This window comes from Tripterygium wilfordii, chromosome 12, assembly GCF_013401445.1.
Source record: "Tripterygium wilfordii isolate XIE 37 chromosome 12, ASM1340144v1, whole genome shotgun sequence".
NCBI classification, from domain to species: Eukaryota; Viridiplantae; Streptophyta; class Magnoliopsida; order Celastrales; family Celastraceae; genus Tripterygium; species Tripterygium wilfordii.
In genome coordinates this window covers 567,708-590,566 of record NC_052243.1, presented here as the reverse complement: position 1 = coordinate 590,566, position 22,859 = coordinate 567,708, and the positions used below count along the sequence as shown (strand labels likewise).

The following is a 22,859-nucleotide window of genomic DNA, read 5'->3' as shown; positions in this document are numbered from 1 at the left end:
CAGCAGGAACCATACAGAGACCCATATCGCTTGATTAAGAGGGTAAGAAATTACGAAGCCATAAAATCATCAGCATACATCCTATTGTCCTGATCATAAATACATCCTATTGACCAATTATATTGACTGCTTGTTTCGATTCTCGTAGATACATCGAATTATACTCACGGATTTCTTCCTCCCAAGTTATTAAGTTGGGAAAAGGCTTGCTTGTTTGTTAGGGATGGACTTCGCCTATTAAAAAGTAAAAATCCATTGGTAGATTTGTGTCTAACCAATATGAGACTTTTATGTTCTGAACAATAACTTGTTGGGATTTCATCCAATGTGGGTTGTTCTTACCTTCAACCCACAATGCTTCTCCATTGTTCACTTCACTTAGCTTCGTTACAGTACTGCCGCTCTGCTCGATGAAGACGATGACTATAAGCGGAGGTGAATGTTGATATTTGGTCTCAAAAGAGCCCATCGCACTGAATCTCCATCTTAGGCCCATAATATTTGATGGGTAAAGAGGCTGGCAAGTAATGGCCCATTAATAAGCCCAGACTGGAACACTATCCAACTCGAGACCAGTGCATTAGTGGGTAGTGGCCCTTAATCTCCATCATAGGCCGAAAAAGTTTCGTGAGTCAATAGCTTGCAAGTGAATGCCCATTAATGAGCCCATAGGGAAGGAAATACTATCCTATACCAAGAGCATTGTGCGCTCCCAGTACTACAGTTCTTGATGCGGATCTTGTCGATCTTTGCTACAATGTGTTACGCTTCTGTTGATCACAGTTAAAAATGATCATTCCATTGAGTGTTAATAACAGCAGAGCCCATGAGAATAAATGGGCCTGTTGCCCATTTGATTGTAGTAACTCGGCCCACGGTCTTACTCCAAGGTGCCGAAGAGAACCTCACAAGAATAAGCCCAAGTAATGTCTGTGCCCTGTCGGGTTATCACAATATCATGGACTAGGTCCATTCTAGACCCAATTCAATAACTCGACCCAAACCAAAGATCCGCAAACTGCAAGTCTGTACCCAAAAGGGTCAAAGTTCGCAAACGCAATCAATCTGATTAAATTAGATTGGCATGTTATGAAGAATGAAGAGTTCGGTAGCCACTCAGAGTTTATATTAAAACCTTTCTAGTCACACCATACAAGCTTATTCTAGACATCTACAGGATCACGCGCACAGAAATTACTACAGACACAGCAAGTTGATTCTTACAGAGACTAGGGCTTCCTAAAACAAACCGACCGGAGTTTCTTCATCAGGATATAATAGTTACAAGGCTGATTGCGGTGGTCAGGTTCTTGTTTCTATTCTATTTGGAATCAGAGTTGGCACAAGTGGGGGACACTAAACTAAGGAAGAGCCCGTGTTGAACGCAAAAGTTAGGCTAGTCCCTCTACACACCAGCCCCAGAATGGAACGCATCGCATCCATCACTACCAATCTCTCTCCAATAATATTTCGTCCAAGAATGATTAAGGAAAAAAAAAGTCAAAAAATACTTTTCACACTCGATCCCTTTAAACAAAGTAGCACTATCATATGGAGTCGGACTAAAAACACCCAGCTTTGTCAAACAACCAACCATTATCCATTCTACCTCTGCATCCCATTGGCTATGAAATACAATATTACAATATTTATACCCTATATGGCTATATCTATCCCTTTTAGAAGGTCCCACAAAGCACTTACCAAAAACTAGAGCCTCCACTGCAAAAGTGCTTCCATCATTTTCCACTACCCCCACTAGCGATACAATGAAAAAGCAGAGCATATCAAATGTAAGCTTTGACAATTCCTCCCTCCTTTAACTGGAACTTGTCAAGACATAAAGGGCCTGCCTACATTTTTTTTAAGCATTGACATCGATACCTGTTTTGACAAAAGCTGGAAAAGAGAGGCAAAAGCAAGAACTATGGCATCTGACTTTGATGGCATTTGAAGGAAAAAAAAAACTAATCTCGTGAGGTTGAAACGAGACAAATTGAGAGGGGGGCCCCATACCATTTTAGTGGCTACTTTTGGGATGGGACCACGGGATAGGTACCGACCACCGAACCATGGAGAGGTTTTATGAAGGGGGGTTTGTTTCCGGCTTCACGATGTTGGAGGTATCCGGTGGTTGAGTATGGTAAATGGCCGAGGCGAGTGAGATTGGCATGATGCAAAGAGCCTTTGATTGAAGAAATTGCATTGCAGCGCCAACGTTTTCTTCCATGAGTTTAGCTACTTGACGTTCTGTGCCGTCGTTGGACCACTTCTCCCAGGCTGGTTGGTTTCTTCCACCTTCACCTGATTCATCCTGATAAACAAAGAGCAAGCTTAATTACCTTAACATGCAAGGGGAAAGGAACAAATTGTCCCTTAAAGAATTTGTTGTCAGTACCTCTACTGATGACAATGGGATATCTGTTACAAGTGGTGCCACTGCGCCAGCTCCGCCCAATCTACTCATGCTCAAAACCTGTTAAGTAGGAGAATATATTATGGATTAATAAACTAATATAAAGTTCAACAACCATACACCTTTCATTCGGACGAAGATGTTCAAATATGGGTCGAGAGAGACTCCGAGTATGCAATTAAATAAAAGAGATTTCTTGAAACTAAATATTGTATCGTATCTAAGGTAAGGTAGTCTAACTATTCAATTATCAAGGTAGCAGAGGCCTTGGTGGGGGTAGGCCTTGATATTACATTAAACCACATGGTACAAGACCAATAGTTATCATAAATTCATAATACATCAGAAAGTTGTGATATTAAAAAGCAATCACACTAATAGTCTCCAAAAAAAGGGATAGTGCTTCCAACAATAATTGGCATGTGGATATCTGTAAGTGCTGCGAAATTCCACAATCAATTATGTTAACTCTACACCTATTTCTTAAGGAAACAAATCATCATAAGACTTTGTATGGACGGGATGAAATTAGACTTTTTGAACTATCAGACACACTTCAGGAGTCAATAAATTTTTAAATGGACTATAAGTGATGATTGCACAAATTAATGAGGGAGAAATTAATACAAGTGTAGCTTTTCCATCCAAAAAATAGAAGCCTTTTGCTTTAGCTTTTATAAGGAAGCTGGCCATATAAATGATGTAGATCCTACTATACTCTTTCTAAAGATGTATGCGGATTCATAGAGCTAGATAGAAAAGGAAAAACTGGCTGTCAATCTGTCATACCTTTACTTGGAGTCTTAAGAACTTCACATAATCCACAACTTCGTCAAGCATGGCAGCTCTATCTGTCTGCAGAAACATAAGGGGATATCAACGTAAGGAGGAAGTGCCGATTCCAGTGAAACTTTGTTAGAGCTAAAGCAAGTCATCAAGTTAGACAAATTAACCACAAATCACCCATTGGTTAAATATATTCCAACAACAATGTTCTAGAGTTCCATCATATGCCCAAAATTTGAAATCCAGATTCCAAATGTTATACACACGACAAACATTAAAGAAATAGTTTTTTCCCCTCCTGTAACAAACTTCTATACATTAAAGAATATAGTTCAACCAATGGCATGTGTTCATCTAGGTACTTAACAGTTGTCATGAGGGCTCAAAGATGTCCATTTATAAAAGAACGCAAGGACCAAAAGTTATCCTTAACAGTCAGACATAGAAGCACAACCTATAAAGATTGCACTGAAGTTGCATTTCATATATTCCATTTTCAGAAGGGGAAATTCAAAAAACTTGAGGGTGTTCTTTCTTCTGAAGAAATGTTAGTCGAGAAAAGGGTAGTAGGAAATACTGAAGTTCTTTATGTTGATTTGTTTATAATGTATTCTGGGCATCTGAAATAAGTGAAAGATGATGCATGTTTAGAGCTTGATTCATTGATATCAAGATCAGAAAGTCCACTTGCACTATTTTAATCCTGGATATTTCCACATATCTCACAAAATATGTGAAAGACGGACCAATGAAGCTCAGATATCAAGATATGAAACTGAAAAGTTCTACTATTACAAAATTTACAGATACTAAGAAACGAGCATATGGAAAAAAATCCCAGCAGCCAGAACAAAAATTGAGAAGTTTTATGTTTTTATAGGTGATGGGGCAACCTTGGTGATACCATACTATGCCACAGCATGGCAGTAGCTATGTTCCAACAAGCACTATTAGGGACCAGTGGTTGTCATCCAGCAGAGACAACAACTTCTGAGTGTCTTTGGACCAATACCAAGCCAATAGAATTGATAGCAGCCAAGGACCCAAGGACTTCGTTTTCTTTCACCAAGGAGTTGTTAGGATAAAATATTCCAAAAATAAATGAATGTTACAACCATTTATCTTAATCCATCAGGAAGCTCTGGTTTTCCCTCTTTCTGTCGCTATCAGCAACGAGAGGGAAGGATTACCCAAAGATTTTTTGTTTCTATAATTAGTTAATTAGCTTCAACATAAAAGACAGTATGAAAAGCAGAATGGTTTGCATATTTAATTCAGTAAAAGGAAAACCCATTTCATAAGGAAAAACAAAAGAGAGAAGTCATCAAATTGCTAACCTTGTTGACACTAGGAACAAGTTCCTGCAGCGCCCTGATCCTTTCTGCTATTCTTTCTCTGCGCAACTGTCCATAAGAAGATCAAGGATGATCATGCAACAGCAATGAAGGAAGAATATATAAAGTTAATCCAAAAAGGGAATTACAGAAAATAATATTTTCAGGGTGGGGAGTTGGGGGAGAATGGAAGAGAAAGATGAAGAACGAGTAAATGGCACCAAGATAAAATCTTCTGATATATTTCACCAACACAAAAGTCTGTCTTTATTAATTGGAAATATATATATATATATATATATATATATATATATATATCCTTGTAATAAACATTTTCCATGAGATCATGTAGTGAAGGATAGTAGCCTATTAAATCCATTCAAAAAAAAGTAGTAGCATATTAAATATTGCACTTTATTCTCCACAGCATATGCATGAAATGGAGCCAATTCATTACTAGGATTGAGAATACAAAATACTCAAAAGAGGAGGAAAGGAAGAAAAATGGTTGAATTATTGAACTACTATAAGATTTCCCCATCGATGAGATGTCTCTTAACTTGAATTTCCTAACAAGACTTGGTATATTGAAAACAGGATGCATGAAGACAAGATCTATTTCTAATATTCATTTTCTTGAGTTGCATTAAATTAAGTTTACCCGCTCAGCAATGCTGTGTGGGTCTGTGGCCTGTCCTCGTCTAGCTCGAACTCTTGGGCGCATTGTTGGTGGATGTGGTGCTACAGCCATAGTAGTGTGAATCGGCTGCCCTTGGAAAACCTGCAAAAGAGAAGGCAATTTCATTACCAAAAAAGAAACCACCAGAGAGACAGGGCAATTTCATCTGAACTCTGAAAGGCAACCCAATTAAGGGAGGAAAGTAGGAGTATAAGCATTGCAACATGTTCTAATTGCAGATCAAGCTGAAAAAAAAAGTTCCCAAAGAAGGAGATAAGAAGATTGGGGAGGGGGACAGGGGGAACATTAAGATACAAATTTCATAGACTCTAGCAGTATCATTGCTAAGTTCAGAGAAAATCTAAATCCAAAGAAAATTAAAGTTACGTGAATAATAATCCATTGAATTAGACAAGGGGAAAAAAACTATAAACAATGTTTTGCTCCACAAGTTCAAGCAATTGTTGAGATGTTGGAATATCCACCATGATTTGACAATAACAAAACCAGATCAACAGAATAAAAAATTAGAAAAATACAGTTTCTTACTGTGAGTAAAGAAGTAGAAACACTTCTCTAATACTAACAAACCTACACACAATAAAGACAAGAACTAACCAAAAAATGAGTACTCCAGACTTTCTATACATTTCGTGTTTAGCCCCAATGACAAACTTAATCAACACAATTTTCCAATTAATGAACGGCTAAATTTTCCTTTTTCTTCACATTTACAGATATCTACTTTACTTTGAACTGATTCTTTCTTCTCCTTTCTTCCCTTTAGAACAAATTCAACAGGGATGGTATGAGTACTCCTATCCGCTGTTCTTGAAGTAAGTACAAGAGGTCTGATTCGATATTTCTTACGAATTGACTTATTTTCTTTCTTTTTTGGTTACCTTACTCGCATATGCATAAGATGAATCCTGCCGGCAGAACTGTAAGTTAAATGATGTAGCAGATAGGATAAATGCCTACAAATTACTTGCTAATTCTATACAACCCCAAACCTTTATAGGAAAAACATTACTGCCACTTTATGGCAGTCACACTCACCATCTTGTTTTGCCTCTTTCTAATTATTTGCACCAAAAATTTGCGAGTGAGATAAAATTTAACAATTCTATCTCCAATTATTACTTCCCATCTCTGAAACATACCACAGTGTGCCTCTTGTATGCTTTTCCTTGTCACAATGCGTAACTTGGAACCTCCCCGACAGATCATTCCAAACAACACCCTTATCTAAGTTTCTATCCTTTGTCTCTTTTTGCCTTGTCTGCTCAGTTATAAGAAGACACATCCAGAAGCATATCGACCACTATAATGATGGACACAGTTGTCCTGATTCCAACAACGTCACAAAAGTACTCACAGAAACAGACATCTGTTAATGTTTTCAAAATCCTTCCGTAACCAATTTTTTTTTTGAGTGAGATGACCACGAAAAAACAATATATTAAAAAATATACGATTTTAGTACTCATTTTCACGCCGTTTCTATTGGTTTCCTTTCCGGCAAGCAAATATGGAAGCGAAACTGAAATAAATAATAATTCTTTGACTTACATTTCTTCCGGAGGAAGCTCTACCATCAACGACTTCGTCGCGAAACCGTTTTCCACTCCCAGAGGCGTCCTCGGGCTTCAAAAACCCTCCTCCTCCCCCTCCTTTCCCTTGGTCCAAGCTCAGCCCCAAAGGAAACACTGAACCATGGTACGCGCCACCACCAGCAATGTGAGCTGAGCCGTCTCCGGAGCTGAGCTGAAGCATCATAGGCGGAGGAGCTAGGGCACCATCCGCCCCGGCCAATCCGGCCTCTCCGGTAGCAAAGTTCGGGAGCCCTAGAATTTGCTCCAGAAAATCATCGTTGGGGGTCTCCGAGGGGTTATTCGCCATGAGTTGGTCTCGGCCGAGTTAAAGAAGAGTCCAGTTAGCGAGCTAGGGCTCCGAAAGAGCATCTACATGCAATTAGTTTAGAGAGAGATTGTTGGCTCAAAGTTCGAACTTTTGGTTTGGCTTCGCTTTCTGCTGAACCAAAGAAGGAGAGAGACAGACAAATAGCTTAAAGAGGGGACGAAAACACAGTGGCTTTATGCCTGCTTAAAAATGTCATATTTTGCGTAAAAGGGGCCGTGTTTGTCGATAATTACATTTGTAACCAATTTTCAACATGTTCTCATACGACGTCGTTTGCAATCTGAGCTGCTTTATCCGATGTAGGCAGTGGGGTCCCAGTATGCTGATGTCAGCTGACGATATCATTTCCAAAAAATCATAAACCATGTTAAACAAAAAAACTGTTCTGTTAAGAAATCATTATTTTAATCGATATTAGTTGAATAAGAGAATCTATATAAATCGGACATTTTATCTGTATTTTAAAGAATATTAAGATAATCTACAACGAAATAGATTACCAATTATTGTTGGGGATCTATGCATTCTTAATAAATAAATAAATAAGCCCAAATTTGAGGTGGGTTGATTCAATAATTGGAGGCAATACACCATAACTCACTTGGGTTCTATAGTTGACTGAGCAAGAAGGCACTAATGATCAACCCCTACAACTTTACTGGGTTATGGGTTGGAGGTGTTCGTCATATGGACCACCAATCTCCCTCCATTCATGTTTGGATTTACCAGTGCTAGCTGCGCGTTAATGCACTCAGTTCTGCTCCTCCTTTGACATATTGCCAGACGTAGTTATCAAGTTCGAGTTCAAACCTGCACTCAGCAGAAAAGCAGAGTGTAAATTGATCAATGGGCCAGTAATCTTTTGTTTATGGCCATCATTGATTCGGCAGTCACACCAACACTGACCATTTGACGCTTCTATAACTAATAAAACTGTTTTCCAAAGTCTGTCCGGCAGAACCAGCACAAAAAGACTCTGTAGTCTGTCCCGTATAACAGCATTTCCTGAGACCAATGCATGACTTTGTGATGCTGATTGCAAACGCCAACACGGTTTTTCATAACACAGAGCAGGATGCTTAAGCACAGCACATTTACAGGTAAAGCTCATGCTTATGCAAACAACCCTCACTAAGTTCGTGTTCATAGCTTCACGTGTGCAAGTGATCCACGCATTTCCGGAGTTCTCTGTATAAGTATAACTCGCCAAAGTGGCAGACAGATTGCTCTCACTACCCATCACAAGCAGCCATTTTTTCGGAAGGAAACGGTCAAGGAACTTGGGATCATAGGAATTTCGTCCTTCCACGTATCTGGAAAATCAAAAAATATGGTTAATGGCTTTAGAGGACTGTTTACAATCTGAGGAATAAGAGGCTGGTAGAATAACTTCTTACCATTTATTCATATTTAATTTGATTCTGAGGCTGTGAGAAAAATTCTTTTGCAGTGTGCGCCAGCTCTGCCTCCACTATAGCTTCCAACACGAGGTCAGATCCTTTTACATCATCTGCCACAAGATACATGGGATGTTCTTTCAACAATCGATATAATATGCACGACAAAGACACTTGAATATGTAAGACACACAATATTCTCATTTCATAAATCTCCAGCACACACAAAATATGTTTCTTCTATAGCCAACAACGTCAACCACGACCAAACCAAATTTTGGAACAAATGCCAAATAGAAAACCTAACAGAAATAAACAACAAAAATATCAAATCCTTGACCAATACACTAAATAATCAAATTCAAACAATTTATTTCCAGGTATAATGTTCCGTTAATTTTTAAACTAATATTCAGGTTTCCATAGGATCATCTTCCCAGTGTTCTAGAAAAAATAGCTATCTGGAAATTCAACTAATTTTAAAACACCCTCCAAACCTAATTTTTCTCATCCACTTCCCCCCAAGTCCTTAACCGTATTTTCTTGCCCGTGTTACTTCATGCATCTCTTTCTCATTTAGTTCCCTCTGCCTCCTCAGAGCCATTGAAGAGGGCTAATTACTATAGCTGTTAGCCACACCAATCAACATAATAACAAACCCTGATGTCCAGATTGCAGCCATTTGTACTCCCGTGCACCCCCCTGATGTATTTGCAGTCTGCCCCACACCAGTGTAGGAACTGGACAACTATCTAGAAGGCATCACATCAACACACACTCTAAGACAATTATTGAACTTTAGTAAATATCATACCTCTGCGCTTGGGTAACAGCCCAGTACTTTCAGCAGATACTGGTAAAACAGTGAGAAGATCAGATTCAGTGTTCAACTTCTCCACTTCCTGACTAAAATTTGTTGAACCAACCTTTAAGGCAGGGGATTCAGCCAATCTTGCAAAAGTAGTTGCTTGGCTGTGCATATTACATGAATTTGATGCTGTTGGACAGCAATCCTGGAACCACAAAATAAAGAGTAATTGAATCGGACACAACATACAAAATCTCAAATGCAAAAGTTTGATGCAAAACAATATTATAGTTTAATCGCACTACACCTGAGAAATGGTGGGCATTGATTTATCCTCACTAGGAGTTTCTTCAGACACCATGTTGCCTAGAAAAAGAATACACATATTAGAATTCACTGAATGCGGAAAAGGAAAAGGAAAGCAGCAAATGTGAACACCAACAATAGGCTTATAAAAGTACCATGGTCCTACCAGAAGAAGTATTGTCAAGATTATCCACTAGTCTCCTAGTCATTGGACCAGGATTCATGAAAGACACGCTTCTAATTTCATGTCTAATGGCTTCTAATTGTGCCATTGTATCCTGAAGTTCCCTGTGAACCTGGAAGACATAAAAACCATCTGAAAAAATATAAAGGGAGTCGTCTTAGTGATATACACTATTGTTTTGTCTCTTCATTCTAAACCCTAACACATGGGTTCATCAAAGGGCACCACGTTATAACTAATTTCCATGAAGATCAAGGAAAATAGAATGGGGAAGAACTATGGAGTTCTTATTGTTTCCCTTGATAAAATGAATTAATGAAGAGGTCATCTTATTAATGAAAAATAATTATGGAGGGCATAGATGATTAAATTGTTATCAACCTGGCGAGCTTGTGATTGTTGCATAACAGAGTCAAATTGGCCACGAGCCAATTGGACATGCCCAATGGCGGCGCCAGCTAATCTCCCTGCTGTTCTGGCAATTATTGGCAAGTCCTTGGGTCCTGTTGAAAACTTGAAATATCAAAACGTAATCTACATATGAATTGATGTGCTTATATATAAACACACGAAAAGGATTACCAATTAGAGCAGCGGTAGCTCCAAGCAAGAGAAACAGCTCTCCATATGAAATCCCAAACATCTGCTGATTTGCGGGAGATTCAAGTCAGGATCATCACAGTTACCACGGGTTATGGCTTCTCAGAGAAATGCCAAAAAGATCCTACTCTAAAAATCCATTGACAAAACTAATTTGGATACTGAGAAAACAAAAATTATTTAATTAGTTGATACATTCAAGAGACAATGTAGGTTCTGTCTCAAAAACAATCGTTCGAGAATGCTCCGTAGAACTTCTTATAACTCAACAGATTCCAGCTTCAAACAGAGGCATAGAATACCCTCGAGACTCATATCATTACTCCAAACCCTAATTTCTCCCCATATCGAAATTCATCACAATAGCTGGAATTGAAACGGAGCAGAACACATAAGTATATTGTTACCTGATGATTGAATGATCGAGATTAGCAAAATCCCACCGTTATTCCCGAAACCAAGTAATAAAGCAGAGGATGAGAGCTGTAAGCATCCTACTTGCTGCTTCGATAGTCCAACTAACAGGCATGACTTTTGATGGGCTTAGGCCTGCCAGAGAAGACGATTGTCTTTGTTATGTTGGGCCTTCCTGCTACCTAATATGGGCTTTCAAAAAGCCCAATGATAGTAAGGATACGCTGCAAACAATAATATGCAATTATGCATGTCTGTAGTGTACCAACCCCCGTCTCCCAAAATGGAAAAAGAGGAATGAAGAACGCTGCAAACACTCCACCAACCCCAAGTCTCCCAGAATGCATAAATATGGCGTCGCACACCGGGAAGTTGAGTAGGTGACGGAGAAGGACGCTATTCAAAACCCTGAGACTCTGAAGAGCGATTGAAAGCCGTGCGTCTGATGGCTGTTTCATTGAAAGCTAGTGGCTTCCTTTGTTTGAAGAAAGCTGAGAGCCAATCACCCGTTCTTTTTCCCTCTCGGAAGTCCTCAGTCTCCATTGGCAAGCGTTTCACGCCAATGGCTGCTCTTACCGCCGCCCCTGCTGCTGGTATCACTGAGACTTTCACCAATTTGAGAAAGCAAGGCAAAGTAGGCATATCTCTACGTTGTCTTTTTATTTATTTGCGTGATGTTTTGGACGATTTGAATTGAAATTGCATTTTTGAATCTATTGAAAATCTTTCTGTGTGAAGGTGGCGTTGATTCCTTACATCACCGCCGGTGATCCTGATCTTTCAGTTACCGCGGAAGTACTTAAGATTCTGGCCTCATCAGGATCAGATATAATCGAGCTAGGTGTTCCATATTCTGATCCTTTGGCGGATGGTCCTGTTATTCAGGTTAGTTGATGAAGTGATGTGGCTCGTATGCTGATATTGAGTCCAATTTTGCAAATCTCTCTCGGTTATTCTTTTGTTTGGTTTAGGCTGCTGCTACCCGTTCCTTGGCAAGAGGGACCAACTTGGACGCTATTCTTTCAATGTTGAGGGAGGTATGATATGAATATGATCACATAAAAGCCTAGATGCAGTGATAAGATGCCGTCTTTGATACTTGGAATTTATCTAAACACAGTGTTGTATCTCTGACTGCCCAGATTTATCATTTATTGTCATACTGATCAGTAGTGATCACTACTATAAGCAGTATTCGTAAATTGTAATAGTACTGATGTTATCACTTCCGTGACTAATTGCTTGAGTTTGAGTATTCAAACTCACAGTCAAGGCCATAGAATACCTCTGATCTATAAATCATTTCTATCATTCACTTAGATTACTGCATTTACAAAAGAGGCTGATTCTGGACCTTTCATCCGTCTCTTATTATTAGCTCAACTATTGGAGTTTCGCCTAACAATCTGTGCATCCTTTTCCCCATAATTTAGCTCAGCATCTATATATAGATGTATGTATTAATAGGTAAACAAGCATGATTGATTACCTATGCCGCTTTTAATTTTTCAATTTTTTGCTTAAATGTTCTTAGAAGTTATAATCAATGACAGGTGATTCCTCAAGTGTCTTCTCCTATTTCCTTGTTCACATACTACAACCCGATTCTTAAGCGTGGAATTGACAAATTTATGTCGACTGTGAAAGATGTTGGTGTCAAAGGTAATGTGTAATTTTTTGCTTTGCACAACCTTTAGGCTTTTCTCATGCCCCTAATTGCCAAACATTATGTACTCAATTTGGTGAATTTCCAAATAGTTAGGTGAAGGTGGCATGATTTACTTGCACAAAGATATAGGTTCACAACTAATGTGTAATGTTTTTTTTAATATTTTAAGCTTTGAACCTGTATGCACATACCCTTCACCTCCATGACCATGTGAAGGATGTGTTTCATGTCTTGGGAAAAGGCTCTAATGAGACATGGTGGTTGGAAGGTTCTAGAAGCTTGGCTTCTTGAATTGGGGTGTAAGGTGGGGGACCTTGAGGAATAAGGAAACCTGTGTGCAGTGTCCTACCGTAAAATAAGATGGGTGGAGGTTTGCTCATAGTTTTCCCATTAATAATTATGTTTTGATCTATAACCATAACTCCATGCTTGTTTGCAGGACTTGTTGTCCCAGACGTTCCTCTCGAGGAGTGTGATCATTTGAGAATGGAAGCCGTCAAGAATAAGCTTGAGCTGGTATTTTTGTTTTCTTCTTTTCAGGATACATAGGAGAATCTTCTCAATCAGGCATTCTTGAATCTCTGCTACTTTCCCCCTCCCCCTCCCCCTCCCCAACATTACAATTCAGAAAAAATTGAAAAAAAAAAACTGCCAAGGAGCTCTGCTACCTGTCTATGGCCGAGCAAAGCACGTTATTTTTGTGATTGCGTTGATTTCATGTTAAACCTTATGTAGTGACTCTTAGTATGTGCTTTTTAGTCAACATCTTCTGATTCTACTTATTCGCATTACTGTTGTTGTAAGGTGCTGCTCACAACGCCTAGTACTCCGAAAGATCGAATGAAAGACATTGTTGAGGCATCAGAAGGATTTATCTATCTTGTAAGAGCAACTTCCAAAAGTTTTATGCTCATCATCTTTGAACAGTTGAGATTTGTGAATTTTCCCCTCCCTCAACGTAAATGGTTGAAAATCTTATTAATACATATTTTTCAATGACTATTTTGCTGTGTAGGTGAGTACACTTGGAGTTACTGGCGCCCGTGCCAACATAAGTGGACGGGTTCAACATCTTTTGCAGGAAATTAAGGAGGTCTGGTTTTCTGTATTCTGAACTTATTCTATTAAAATAAGGAAATTGCCTAAGCACTTGACATGATATGAAAATTTGGTGAAAAAATATGGTGGATTACTTTCTTAGTTGTTTGAACACCACCAAATCCTCCACTCTATCTGTCCTAATAAAACAATCGAAATTGATGGTCATGGAATCATTTTAGATGCCTTTTAAACCTGAACTAGAAACCTATAATTTTGAGAAATTTTTCTGTTCTGATTTTTCTTAGTCACATAGATCTCTTCTTTTTAATTGCAGTCATTTCATTTGTTCCATAGACATTAGGTATACCTTTTTCTTGGGTCACCTAGTTGTGTTGTTTGTGTTTGCATAAATCTTCCACTTAAAGGTGCATATTAGATACCCATTTCACAGAAGATTCATATCTGGACCGAATAACTGACACACGAAAATGGCCATTATTCCAAGAACATACATCATGCCTTTGATCTTCATCATGACAGGCGACAACTAAACCTGTAGCGGTTGGCTTTGGCGTATCCAAACCCGAGCATGTGGCGCAGGTTAGCTTTCTATATGGTTTTTAGCTTCGATGATTATTAGTTTGTCATGGTTCTAGCTCTATATTTTGCTCATTGTAATCTTGCTGCAGGTTGCTGGGTGGGGAGCTGATGGGGTGATTATAGGCAGTGCAATTGTGAAGCTGCTTGGTGATGCAAAATCCCCCGAGGAAGGTTTGAAGGAACTAGAGACTTTCATGAGATCCTTAAAATCTGCACTTCCTTGAATGCATGCATCGTCATTTTATAGAACATTTACATCTGTAACCTGTTCCTGCTGCAATCCGATGAACTTTTTATGTATTAATCAAAGTCGTGAAATAACAGTAGCTGTTTCTTCTGGGAGTGTACGAGATGATACAAATAACCATCCGAAGCCCTAACCCTCTTTAAGGCAATGCAACTTCGCTCGACAGATAGACGTCACACTGATTTAGTTGCAAGTCGGCTATCAATTGATAGAATAAGCACAAACACAGGATGGTGTGTATACATACATTATAAAACCACTTGGTGATAGCCTAATTAATTATCTTGCCAAACTTGGACACAATAGATCTCAAGCAACCACTTGGTGATAGCCTAATTGATTATCTCTCCAAACTTGGATGTAATAGATCTCACCTAGGATCAGTAGTTCAATTCTAAGTTGGTGCCACTCTTTCCAAGTGATTTGTGTGAGACCTCAACCCAACTAACTTGTCATAGTGATTTGCATTAGACCTCGGCCCAATTGATTTGTCAGACAAGTTTCGCATGCCTTAACCTGACCCGAGTTTAGGCTTAAAAATGAGACTGATTTCTGCATTCAACCCCCCATCTAACAGTATGCTCTGCTAGTCAGTTCCATTGTTTTGCATGTTCCCCTTCGCTGCTCCCCAACGAAACCTCACGAAACATAGATCACCAAGATGGCATGAACTGATTCTAGCAAATCAAAGTCGACTACACTCATTGTTCTCGACTTTTACTTATTCCAGTACCTCGGGAAAAAACATAAAGCTGATAATACAATAACAGACGAACTGTGAATAATAAAAATATGGAGAGCAACTTTGGCGGCGAAAGAAGAAGATTGAACAATTTCACAGTTTGCAGTACAGAACGATAAAGAACCAAACAAATTATAAATTATGTTTAGTTTTCTAGAATCGCATGCACTGCGTGCATACCATATTAATACTCAGCGCCTCCCAGATGCTACTGATTCAGCAGAGAAGAGGTACTTAACTCGTGACAGAATTGAATCATGAGTTGGATCATAGGGATGGTCCTTCGAAGGGATCTCCAAGATCGCCGGTATTGCCTTGTTATAGCTATCAACTAAAAACCTTATCATATTAGCAACCTGAAAATTAGATGATAGAGGTTTATTAGACAGTTGAGTAAATCATGGGAAAAAAGAATATGTTTATGTCTGCATTGGTTATCATGATGAAATGAGAGAGTTACAATAACAAAAATCTTGTGTTGTATCCAACCAATATCACACTAAAGTAGACCTAGGCTGTGTACGGAAAACAACAATTGCAGCCACCCATATAGTAAAAAATGTCTAAGTAGTCACGAAGAGATGATCAAAAAGTCAAAACAATAGCAGTGGAAGGAAAAGGCAAGCACACACGGCCATCCCATTTCAAAAGTACATAGGACTAGAAAATTAGATATTAAATAAAATTGCTGATATGGAAGGAGAGCACTCTCAAACTAACTCCTTGATGTCATTAGGACATTTGGACAAGCTTTGCATCGAAGGACTAATACGGCATTGCGAATTGCTTATCGCATAATATCTCATTCTTGTATTACTATCCCTTTTTTTTTCCCTCACTTTCTTCTTATTGTCGTTCGTCTCATCCCCAAGCAAAGTAGCAAAGCAAGTGTTACTATTAATGTCTCATCCCCAAGCAAAGTAGCAAACCAAGTGTTACCATTAATGGCAACATGCGGTTTTTATAGCAGCTGGATCCTGATGTTCTAAGAAAAGATTCATTTACATCTTACTACAGCCATCATAGGTATGTACAAATGTTCATCTGTCCAATCCACAGAAGCCTCTTGCACAAAAATATGAGAGCTTAACTAATTCGGTGTATGAAATAGGGTGCAAGCAAGGAACAACTTACATATTGGCTTATCATAATTACTGCAATATCTTCCCTTGCTGTGAACTCTTTAAATGCATCTTCAATTTGTTTCACAGTAGTTTCTGAAAAATTAATTGAGAGAAGAAAAAAAAATCAATAAGCAACCAAACATACCTTTAGCAGAGATCACTCTAAAAACGTCACATAAATACATAACTCCTTCCAGTAATAAGGAGAAAATAATTGATTTAGGATCTGATAACAACTCCTTCCAGTAATAAGGAGAAAATAATTGATTTAGGATCTGATAAAAAAATGTGTAAGCACAGAATTCCAAGCTGTTTTACATGCAAGTTTCTTACAAAAGACAGTAAGAAATTATGCTTATGCTTAATATGTGCCTGCATCCGTAGGAACTGAAACTCCTATCAAACTCTAAAGCGATTTGAGAAGAAATCAAAGTATCAAACACATGGTGAACCAACATAGTCGGAATATATCACAAAAACCAATTACCATTATCGGTCATGATCAATTAGGGAGCTTAATATGAGCCACACAATTTCAAGACAGCAGACCATACAGAGTTTGAGATCATACTTGAGTCCACAATAAGGTAATTTGTCTTTCTCCGCAAGTCAACATTACCCACCCCTGCAAGCAGAAATCCTACAATGGTGTCCTGTATTGAATGATTTACTCGTCACAAAATTTCACAAATAACACAACAATTCTAATAGGCAACCTTACTGTCACATATGAACAAGCATAAAACTAGTATAAAAATACTTTTTTCTTTCATGTTATCAAGAAAATAACAAATCAAATGCAGATTAAACTTGAAATCGCATACAATAGCGTTTAAGCACACAGATGGTCAGTGGCAACATCTTAAGTAATCGGACAAGTTTTCTGCCATGAACTCATTGATGAGTGATGACCAATGTATATTACCTCATCTGCGATCATTGCAACAAGAGCTGAATTTTTCTGCGGAATCTGGGCTCTTCCGGCCATTGAATGTGAATTATACAGCTAGTGATGGAGAAGAACAGAGACGCAATAAAAACTATTAGACAGAGTTCTTGCTTAAGGTATAGATCGAATGAATTAATACTCGACTTCGAATTAGGGTCAAAAAAATTCATAAGAGTAATCAAGAAAAAGTAGTTCGTTTAGCTTAGTTCTAATGGAACAAAACTGATAAGTAAAAAGGAGAATTTCCTAACATCAAAACTTGAGCGAGATCGATCCTTGACTATTCAGAGAAAAACAGATAGAAAACAAGGGAAACCACGAGAAAATAACATACCGAGAACGCAGTGAAATCTGGGCTGACGAACTGCGGAGAAGAAGATGAAAGGATCGATTCAGAGAGGTACAGATCAATTCACTTCGCTCCTTCTGTTTTGCTTAAATTGATTCTTTTATTTGTTATATTTTCTCGATTAATTGGAGATTGAGCCCATATGAATATGAAAGCCCATTACGGCCCATTGGGCCTACAAAAAGTCAGATCATAGTGGCCGTCAATGTCTCAGATTAAGTAAGTCTTGAAAGGGATCATTGTGATAGTTCGTGCAGACGATTATTTCTTCAATCAAAACTACCAAACAACGAAGGAAACCCACTGGCGGAAGCAATTGTCAGGAAAAGGCAAGACGGAAATAGGGGAGAGAGAGAGAGAGAGAGAGAGAGGGATGAACAGATTGTTCTCGGTTGGTGATTTATCCGACTCGTTCTGGGAGTCTCCGGCGCCGGGGATGCACCGGAGCGATTCGGAATGGGCGTTTGAGAGACTTCTGGAAGAGGTTGCTTCTCCTTCTCTTCCGCTTAGCAACAATGATGCTGGTGCTGCTCCGTCTGCGGGTGTGCTACCGTCGAAGCCCGCGGAAGGTAACAATGATGACGTGATCGAGATCGAGATCGAGCTCGAGAGGAAGTCAGCTCCTGCCCCTCCACCGGCGCCTGTGGATCACGCTCTTGAAGCTCCGAGCGATTCCGTTGAGTACCGCGCATATCTCCAGTCCAAACTCGAAATCGCCTGCGCCGCTGTTGCCCACTCTCGGGTAGTTTTTTCTCCTTATCTTCATAGTCGGATATGTTAGGACACTGTGATGTGAGCCAGGAATTAAAGTATGGTTTACTGTTTATAGATATGATAGGAGACAAATAGTTGGGAATGGCCATTTAAATTGAGAATTTAATGGAAGTCTGTGTGCTTTTTTTTTTTTTGTGTGTGTTTCTGTGTGCAGGCGTCGTCTATGAAGCCTGAAGGTCTTTCAACATCACCTGAAAATCAAGTGCAGGCTGCAGAGCCTTCTCGGCTAGAATCCCAAGCCAATGGTACGGCTTGGCATTTTTTTTAGGCCATGAATGAGTTGAAATGATTTGCTTTATATACCCTGAGTTATACTTTTACTACATTGAAATTTAAGGCTGTCAACTTTGCTCCTTCCATAATTTTTCTCAAGGGATATGTCCTCTTGCGGATGACAGGTGCTATGAACCTTTAGGATTTTGACTGTTGATTTATCCATGGGAGTATGGTGTTATGGAATGGACCCATCATTCTTCATGTTATAATCACACACTTCCCTTTTATTTTGCAATGCACTGTCCTTTTTGATGGGAAACTATATTGAGTTTTTTAAAATTTATTGTGACTTCAAAAAGCTTGATGAGTAAGAAAAACCTTTCTTCATCATTATTTAGGGTCTTTTTAAGATTCTTTTAGTGTGCGAGATGTGGAATATCGGAATCTTAGGGTATTCCATCGATGACTGGGGATTAGTAGAACTGTTTTGCTAGCAATGCCATTCAAACGCTAATAATACTTATCATATAGAATGGCGGGAACTGAAACATGGTCTGTTAATTGTCCATTACTTTTTCTCTCTAACTAGCCAATTATCATTGGTTCATCTCTCTCCCCCTCAATGTCATCTTCAATGAAATCCAGTTTTTTTGTCTCTTTGGTGCTGAAGGAAGGAAAAGAAAAACCCCACTGTGGCTCATGTCTCTATCATTATACTACAGAAGCTGTTTTGCATAAGCTGACAACAAAAGAAGTTCTAGTTACATGCATCTGATCCTCTATCATTGTAATGCACATTGCACAAAGTTTCTAAGACTTCTTGTGTTTGTATATATATTATAAACATATATATGTATGTATTGTATTTATGTTTTTTTGAGGAATTGGTGGAGAGGTTGGCATCCAAAGATGTTTTTTTATATATAGCATGGTTATTGACTTGGTGTTGGAGAATGTCTGCCATTAAGATCTGAACTTGTGCTGGCAAACCTTTGATGGGCCGCATACTTGTACTTATTAGCTAAAATGATCTGTCATTTTGTGCTCTTTTTGTTGCTCTTAGTAAAATGTTTATTAGCGAAAATCTTGTTTAGCAATTGCAATCTAGGCATCCTAGGCCGAACCACAGAAAACCATAGAAACAACTTCTACGACTCAAGGTAGGTTGTGTACATCTGCCTTATCTAGACTTTGTTTGTAGTGGCAGGAATCTTATGCTCAAGAAAATTTTCTTTTCTACACACACACGTGCACATAGCGGACAGCATTTTCCAACAAAGCGCATGGAGTATTAATGATGCAATTTCTTTGGGAATTAGTCATGTTAATTTGGGAGTTTGATCAACCATTGTCTTGGTTTCCAACTTGTAATGACACATGAAAAAAGTTCATTCCAGAATAAGTTTCATATTTTATGCAGGCAATCTCATATTTGTTTACTCATCATAGGTACTGGACATGTTCTCATGATGGAACAAAGTAGGGCCAATGATAAACCAACGGGTATTGCTGCCGTACCTGCTTTGCAAAGAAACTTGGAGGTACTACCGGCGCAAGCAACTAGTGGGTCATCAAGGGAAGATTCAGATGATGATGAGTTCGAAGGGGAGACAGAAACTAATGAAAATATGGGTCCTGCTGATGCGAAACGTGCAAGAAGGTAACCAGACATACCAGCATTATGTCTCTTATACACTCGTTTGCTTTGAAAAGTTTATGCAAGAGTGAGAAGCTTCTTTGAAATTTTTTCCCTTTGTTTTGTCGGTATCTATTTTTGTCAGTTAATCTTATGAAAGGTTAATATGTACTTACTGTGCTCTTACCCGACTAATTCTTGCTGGTCAATTAGTGCAGTGCCTTGATGACATTCAGAACTTTGTGTTCAAACAGGAGGAACATTGGTTGATAGCTCTATGTACTTAGTCCAAACAAGAGCAACTACGCCCTAAAAAACTTGATCTTGGCAATTGTCTGGAATCCAAAACAAAAATATGGGTGGAAATTCATTTGGCTGTTAGCTTTTAGGAATTTTTTTTTGTAAAACTGAAATCTACTTTTTATTTTCGAAAACCAAAACTTATAAAAGGTGTTGTGAAAAGCTTATAAGTGTTCTACCCCTCTTGGCCAAATGAATTTTATGTTTTTTTTATAAAAAAAAAACAGGATTCTTGTATTACAAACCCAAATCAATTTTTTACCACATTTTTATTTCTTAAGTTTGTTTCCAAAATCTAAACTCAAAATTCGGTCTTTGGAAACTAAAAAAGAACAGAATTTCCAAACACCCTGTTTTTCAAACCAAAAGGTTTCAACTGTTTTTCCTTTACTATCTCACTAGATTTGCTCTTAGAAGATATTTGTTTATGAATCATCACAAGCTCACTGTTTGCGAGTTTGCATACAACTGCTAAATACTCCCCTGCCTCCGAAAATTGGAGAAGGCATATTAATTTTTGTATGTTGGTGGCTCAGGATGTTGTCGAATCGGGAGTCAGCTCGACGCTCTAGAAGAAGAAAGCAAGATCAGATGAATGAACTAGAAACCCAGGTTTCATCTTTGCCTTGTTTCTCTCTCACGCAGACACTTGTCTCAGCAATTTTTTCCGATGTTTAATAATTAGTGAAGTTATTTATGTGCTTTTTATAGGCTGGTCAGCTAAAGGATAAGCACTCTTCTTTGCTGACTCATCTAACTGAGGTGAACCAAAAGTGTGACAATGCTTCTGTTGAAAATAGAATTTTGAAAGCTGATATCGAGACATTAAGAGCAAAGGTAAGTTTTCAATTTGTGTATTTTTTAGTGATCTGATTTTTGATGTGGTTAGTTAAACATATGAATCATTTTGAGAGTTTAGCAGTGCCTTTGTGATTTATTTTAGAGGACTGGAAAACAAGAACTCTTAATTTTTGGGACTTCAAGGTTTCTGAAATAACTAAACATGTGAAATTGGTTGTCTTTCTTATAATGATTCTTTATGTGCTTTTCTATGTTAGCATACTTGGGGATATATTCAGATTTCTGGTGGAGTGCTATGATTAAAACTGAAGTTATCGCTATGGTTGCGTGAAAATGAATAACTTTATTGTATCTTGTATTTGGGCTTAAGTCGAGCTTGATCTTTTATTAAAATGAGAAGTTATAAATATGACATGGACTCTCAAATCAATAATAAACACATAGTAGCTTACCAAAAAAGTAAAATAAACATAGTAGTTGTGTACGCTTGATGTCCAGAGATGTTATACAAATGACCTTGGTCAGTGTAGTCACCTAATTTATGACAATTCTTGAAGTTTCTTTATTTAGACAAAGAATTATAATTGTTAACTATTTAAATAAACTACTGCATTGGTAAAACGACTCTCGTGCACAAGGCTTCTGCCGTGGCGGGGTCGGGGACGGACGAGCTGTGACCTCTAGGTTGCACCCATGCAACTCTACTATTGGGTCACCTCTGCCGCTTTTAGATAACTACGGGGTTGATGACATTAAGTGTAACTAATTTGGTTGTACCAAGCTTTGTGGAAGGCTGTCCATGTGTGTATACTATGTAATCGTTGCAATATCTAGTTCCATTGAACAAGTATGTTATATGATTTTTCTTTTAGGTGAAGATGGCTGAAGCCTCAGTTAAACAAATGACAGGGGTGAACCCAAGACTTTTAACGATGTCTGGCCTACCAAGTGCAGGCATGCCCTTTATTAATAGTCCTGTGGATACATCTAGAAATTTTGTACAAATGCAGCCAAACCCCAATCAATTCCTCCACCAGCCAGCCCCAAATGTTTCTAATACAACTCTGCATAACCCAAAATTGAACACTGGCTTTACCAACACCACCCCGGTTCCTCTAGTCGAAAACCCCCACAATGTTGTGGCCAATAATGTTGGTTGTATTCCTCCTGTGCAGCCTTTGGCAAATGAAGCAAATGTGATTGGAATGCCTTTCGTGCACCAAGGAGCAATTGATCAATTGCAGAAGCATGTTGGCTCCATTGTCAATCCAGGTGGGACTTTACCTGATTCGGCTTCATCGCATCCCAATTCCATTGGAAATGGGAAGACCGACAAAAAAAAACTAAATTAGGCAGCTTTTGTTTCTTGTTTTTGGTGTGATTGAAAACGTTACCTGCTGTTACAATTTGCTTATTGAGTTCGGTCATGAATTCTGATGGATACCAAATAATCATCACCACTTTGCACACTCACCGAAAGATGTTCACATTCTGCAAAATAAATGACTGCAGTGATTTCGATCTTGCGTTTGAGAACACAGTCGCGTTAGAAATATTCAGCATA

At 38.5% G+C, this 22,859-nt stretch overlaps 5 protein-coding genes across 7 annotated transcripts; 2 read left to right on the top strand and 3 right to left on the bottom strand.

The window, feature by feature from the left end:
* Positions 1-1,484: 1,484 nt before the first annotated feature.
* On the bottom strand, positions 1,485-7,298 carry LOC120011118 (transcription factor UNE12-like). Its single transcript, XM_038862174.1, has 6 exons — positions 6,788-7,298; positions 5,198-5,317; positions 4,540-4,605; positions 3,206-3,271; positions 2,399-2,476; positions 1,485-2,314 (listed from the first exon to the last, which is right to left on the bottom strand). The coding sequence occupies exons 1-6, from the start codon at positions 7,115-7,117 to the stop codon at positions 2,084-2,086; spliced, it is 891 nt and encodes a 296-aa protein (XP_038718102.1). The 5' UTR covers positions 7,118-7,298; the 3' UTR covers positions 1,485-2,083.
* Positions 7,299-7,644: 346 nt separating this feature from the next.
* Positions 7,645-10,942, bottom strand: LOC120011119 (sec-independent protein translocase protein TatB-like). 2 transcript variants are annotated; one of them, XM_038862175.1, is made up of 8 exons: positions 10,841-10,942; positions 10,416-10,476; positions 10,215-10,336; positions 9,816-9,945; positions 9,651-9,709; positions 9,350-9,548; positions 8,536-8,648; positions 7,645-8,451 (listed from the first exon to the last, which is right to left on the bottom strand). In XM_038862175.1, the coding sequence occupies exons 2-7, from the start codon at positions 10,474-10,476 to the stop codon at positions 8,539-8,541; spliced, it is 681 nt and encodes a 226-aa protein (XP_038718103.1). In that variant the 5' UTR covers positions 10,841-10,942; the 3' UTR covers positions 7,645-8,451; positions 8,536-8,538. The 2 variants fall into 2 exon arrangements, with proteins under 2 accessions (XP_038718103.1, XP_038718104.1); XM_038862176.1 differs by having other exon boundaries at positions 10,416-10,594; positions 10,841-10,934.
* Positions 10,943-11,114: 172 nt separating this feature from the next.
* Positions 11,115-14,494, top strand: LOC120010138 (tryptophan synthase alpha chain-like). Its single transcript, XM_038860844.1, has 9 exons — positions 11,115-11,481; positions 11,586-11,732; positions 11,819-11,884; positions 12,401-12,509; positions 12,956-13,032; positions 13,321-13,398; positions 13,532-13,609; positions 14,098-14,157; positions 14,247-14,494. The coding sequence occupies exons 1-9, from the start codon at positions 11,293-11,295 to the stop codon at positions 14,379-14,381; spliced, it is 939 nt and encodes a 312-aa protein (XP_038716772.1). The 5' UTR covers positions 11,115-11,292; the 3' UTR covers positions 14,382-14,494.
* Positions 14,495-15,144: 650 nt separating this feature from the next.
* On the bottom strand, positions 15,145-17,686 carry LOC120010139 (V-type proton ATPase subunit F). Its single transcript, XM_038860845.1, has 5 exons — positions 17,554-17,686; positions 17,196-17,276; positions 16,842-16,923; positions 16,281-16,363; positions 15,145-15,502 (listed from the first exon to the last, which is right to left on the bottom strand). Exons 2-5 carry the CDS (start codon positions 17,256-17,258, stop codon positions 15,338-15,340), a joined length of 393 nt encoding a protein of 130 aa, XP_038716773.1. The 5' UTR covers positions 17,259-17,276; positions 17,554-17,686; the 3' UTR covers positions 15,145-15,337.
* Positions 17,687-17,869: 183 nt separating this feature from the next.
* On the top strand, positions 17,870-22,768 carry LOC120010677 (light-inducible protein CPRF2-like). 2 transcript variants are annotated; one of them, XM_038861470.1, is made up of 6 exons: positions 17,870-18,310; positions 18,497-18,587; positions 20,008-20,218; positions 21,031-21,106; positions 21,206-21,331; positions 22,471-22,768. In XM_038861470.1, the coding sequence occupies exons 1-6, from the start codon at positions 17,942-17,944 to the stop codon at positions 22,645-22,647; spliced, it is 1,050 nt and encodes a 349-aa protein (XP_038717398.1). In that variant the 5' UTR covers positions 17,870-17,941; the 3' UTR covers positions 22,648-22,768. The 2 variants fall into 2 exon arrangements, with proteins under 2 accessions (XP_038717398.1, XP_038717397.1); XM_038861469.1 differs by having other exon boundaries at positions 17,872-18,310; positions 22,168-22,768.
* The last annotated feature ends 91 nt before the right edge of the window (positions 22,769-22,859 follow it).

Excerpts from the sequence above, each read along its gene's own strand:
- LOC120010139 (XM_038860845.1), bottom strand. The coding sequence starts at position 17,258 with ATGGCCGGAAGAGCCCAGATTCCGCAGAAAAATTCAGCTCTTGTTGCA. Across the intron at positions 16,924-17,195 it reads TTGCAATGATCGCAGATGAG|GACACCATTGTAGGATTTCT; the intron begins GTAATATACATT and ends CATTCAATACAG. Across the intron at positions 16,364-16,841 it reads TTACCTTATTGTGGACTCAA|AAACTACTGTGAAACAAATT; the intron begins GTATGATCTCAA and ends TTAATTTTTCAG.
- LOC120010138 (XM_038860844.1), top strand. The coding sequence starts at position 11,293 with ATGGCTGTTTCATTGAAAGCTAGTGGCTTCCTTTGTTTGAAGAAAGCT. Across the intron at positions 13,610-14,097 it reads TTTTGCAGGAAATTAAGGAG|GCGACAACTAAACCTGTAGC; the intron begins GTCTGGTTTTCT and ends TCATCATGACAG. Across the intron at positions 14,158-14,246 it reads AACCCGAGCATGTGGCGCAG|GTTGCTGGGTGGGGAGCTGA; the intron begins GTTAGCTTTCTA and ends ATCTTGCTGCAG.
- LOC120011119 (XM_038862175.1), bottom strand. The coding sequence starts at position 10,476 with ATGTTTGGGATTTCATATGGAGAGCTGTTTCTCTTGCTTGGAGCTACC. Across the intron at positions 9,710-9,815 it reads TCTTGACAATACTTCTTCTG|GCAACATGGTGTCTGAAGAA; the intron begins GTAGGACCATGG and ends TTCTTTTTCTAG. Across the intron at positions 9,549-9,650 it reads CAATGCCCACCATTTCTCAG|GATTGCTGTCCAACAGCATC; the intron begins GTGTAGTGCGAT and ends TTGTGGTTCCAG.
- LOC120010677 (XM_038861469.1), top strand. The coding sequence starts at position 17,942 with ATGAACAGATTGTTCTCGGTTGGTGATTTATCCGACTCGTTCTGGGAG. Across the intron at positions 18,588-20,007 it reads GCTAGAATCCCAAGCCAATG|GTACTGGACATGTTCTCATG; the intron begins GTACGGCTTGGC and ends TACTCATCATAG. Across the intron at positions 21,332-22,167 it reads TCGAGACATTAAGAGCAAAG|GTGAAGATGGCTGAAGCCTC; the intron begins GTAAGTTTTCAA and ends TTTTTCTTTTAG.
- LOC120011118 (XM_038862174.1), bottom strand. The coding sequence starts at position 7,117 with ATGGCGAATAACCCCTCGGAGACCCCCAACGATGATTTTCTGGAGCAA. Across the intron at positions 5,318-6,787 it reads GAGCTTCCTCCGGAAGAAAT|GTTTTCCAAGGGCAGCCGAT; the intron begins GTAAGTCAAAGA and ends TCTCTTTTGCAG. Across the intron at positions 3,272-4,539 it reads TTGTTCCTAGTGTCAACAAG|ACAGATAGAGCTGCCATGCT; the intron begins GTTAGCAATTTG and ends ATGTTTCTGCAG.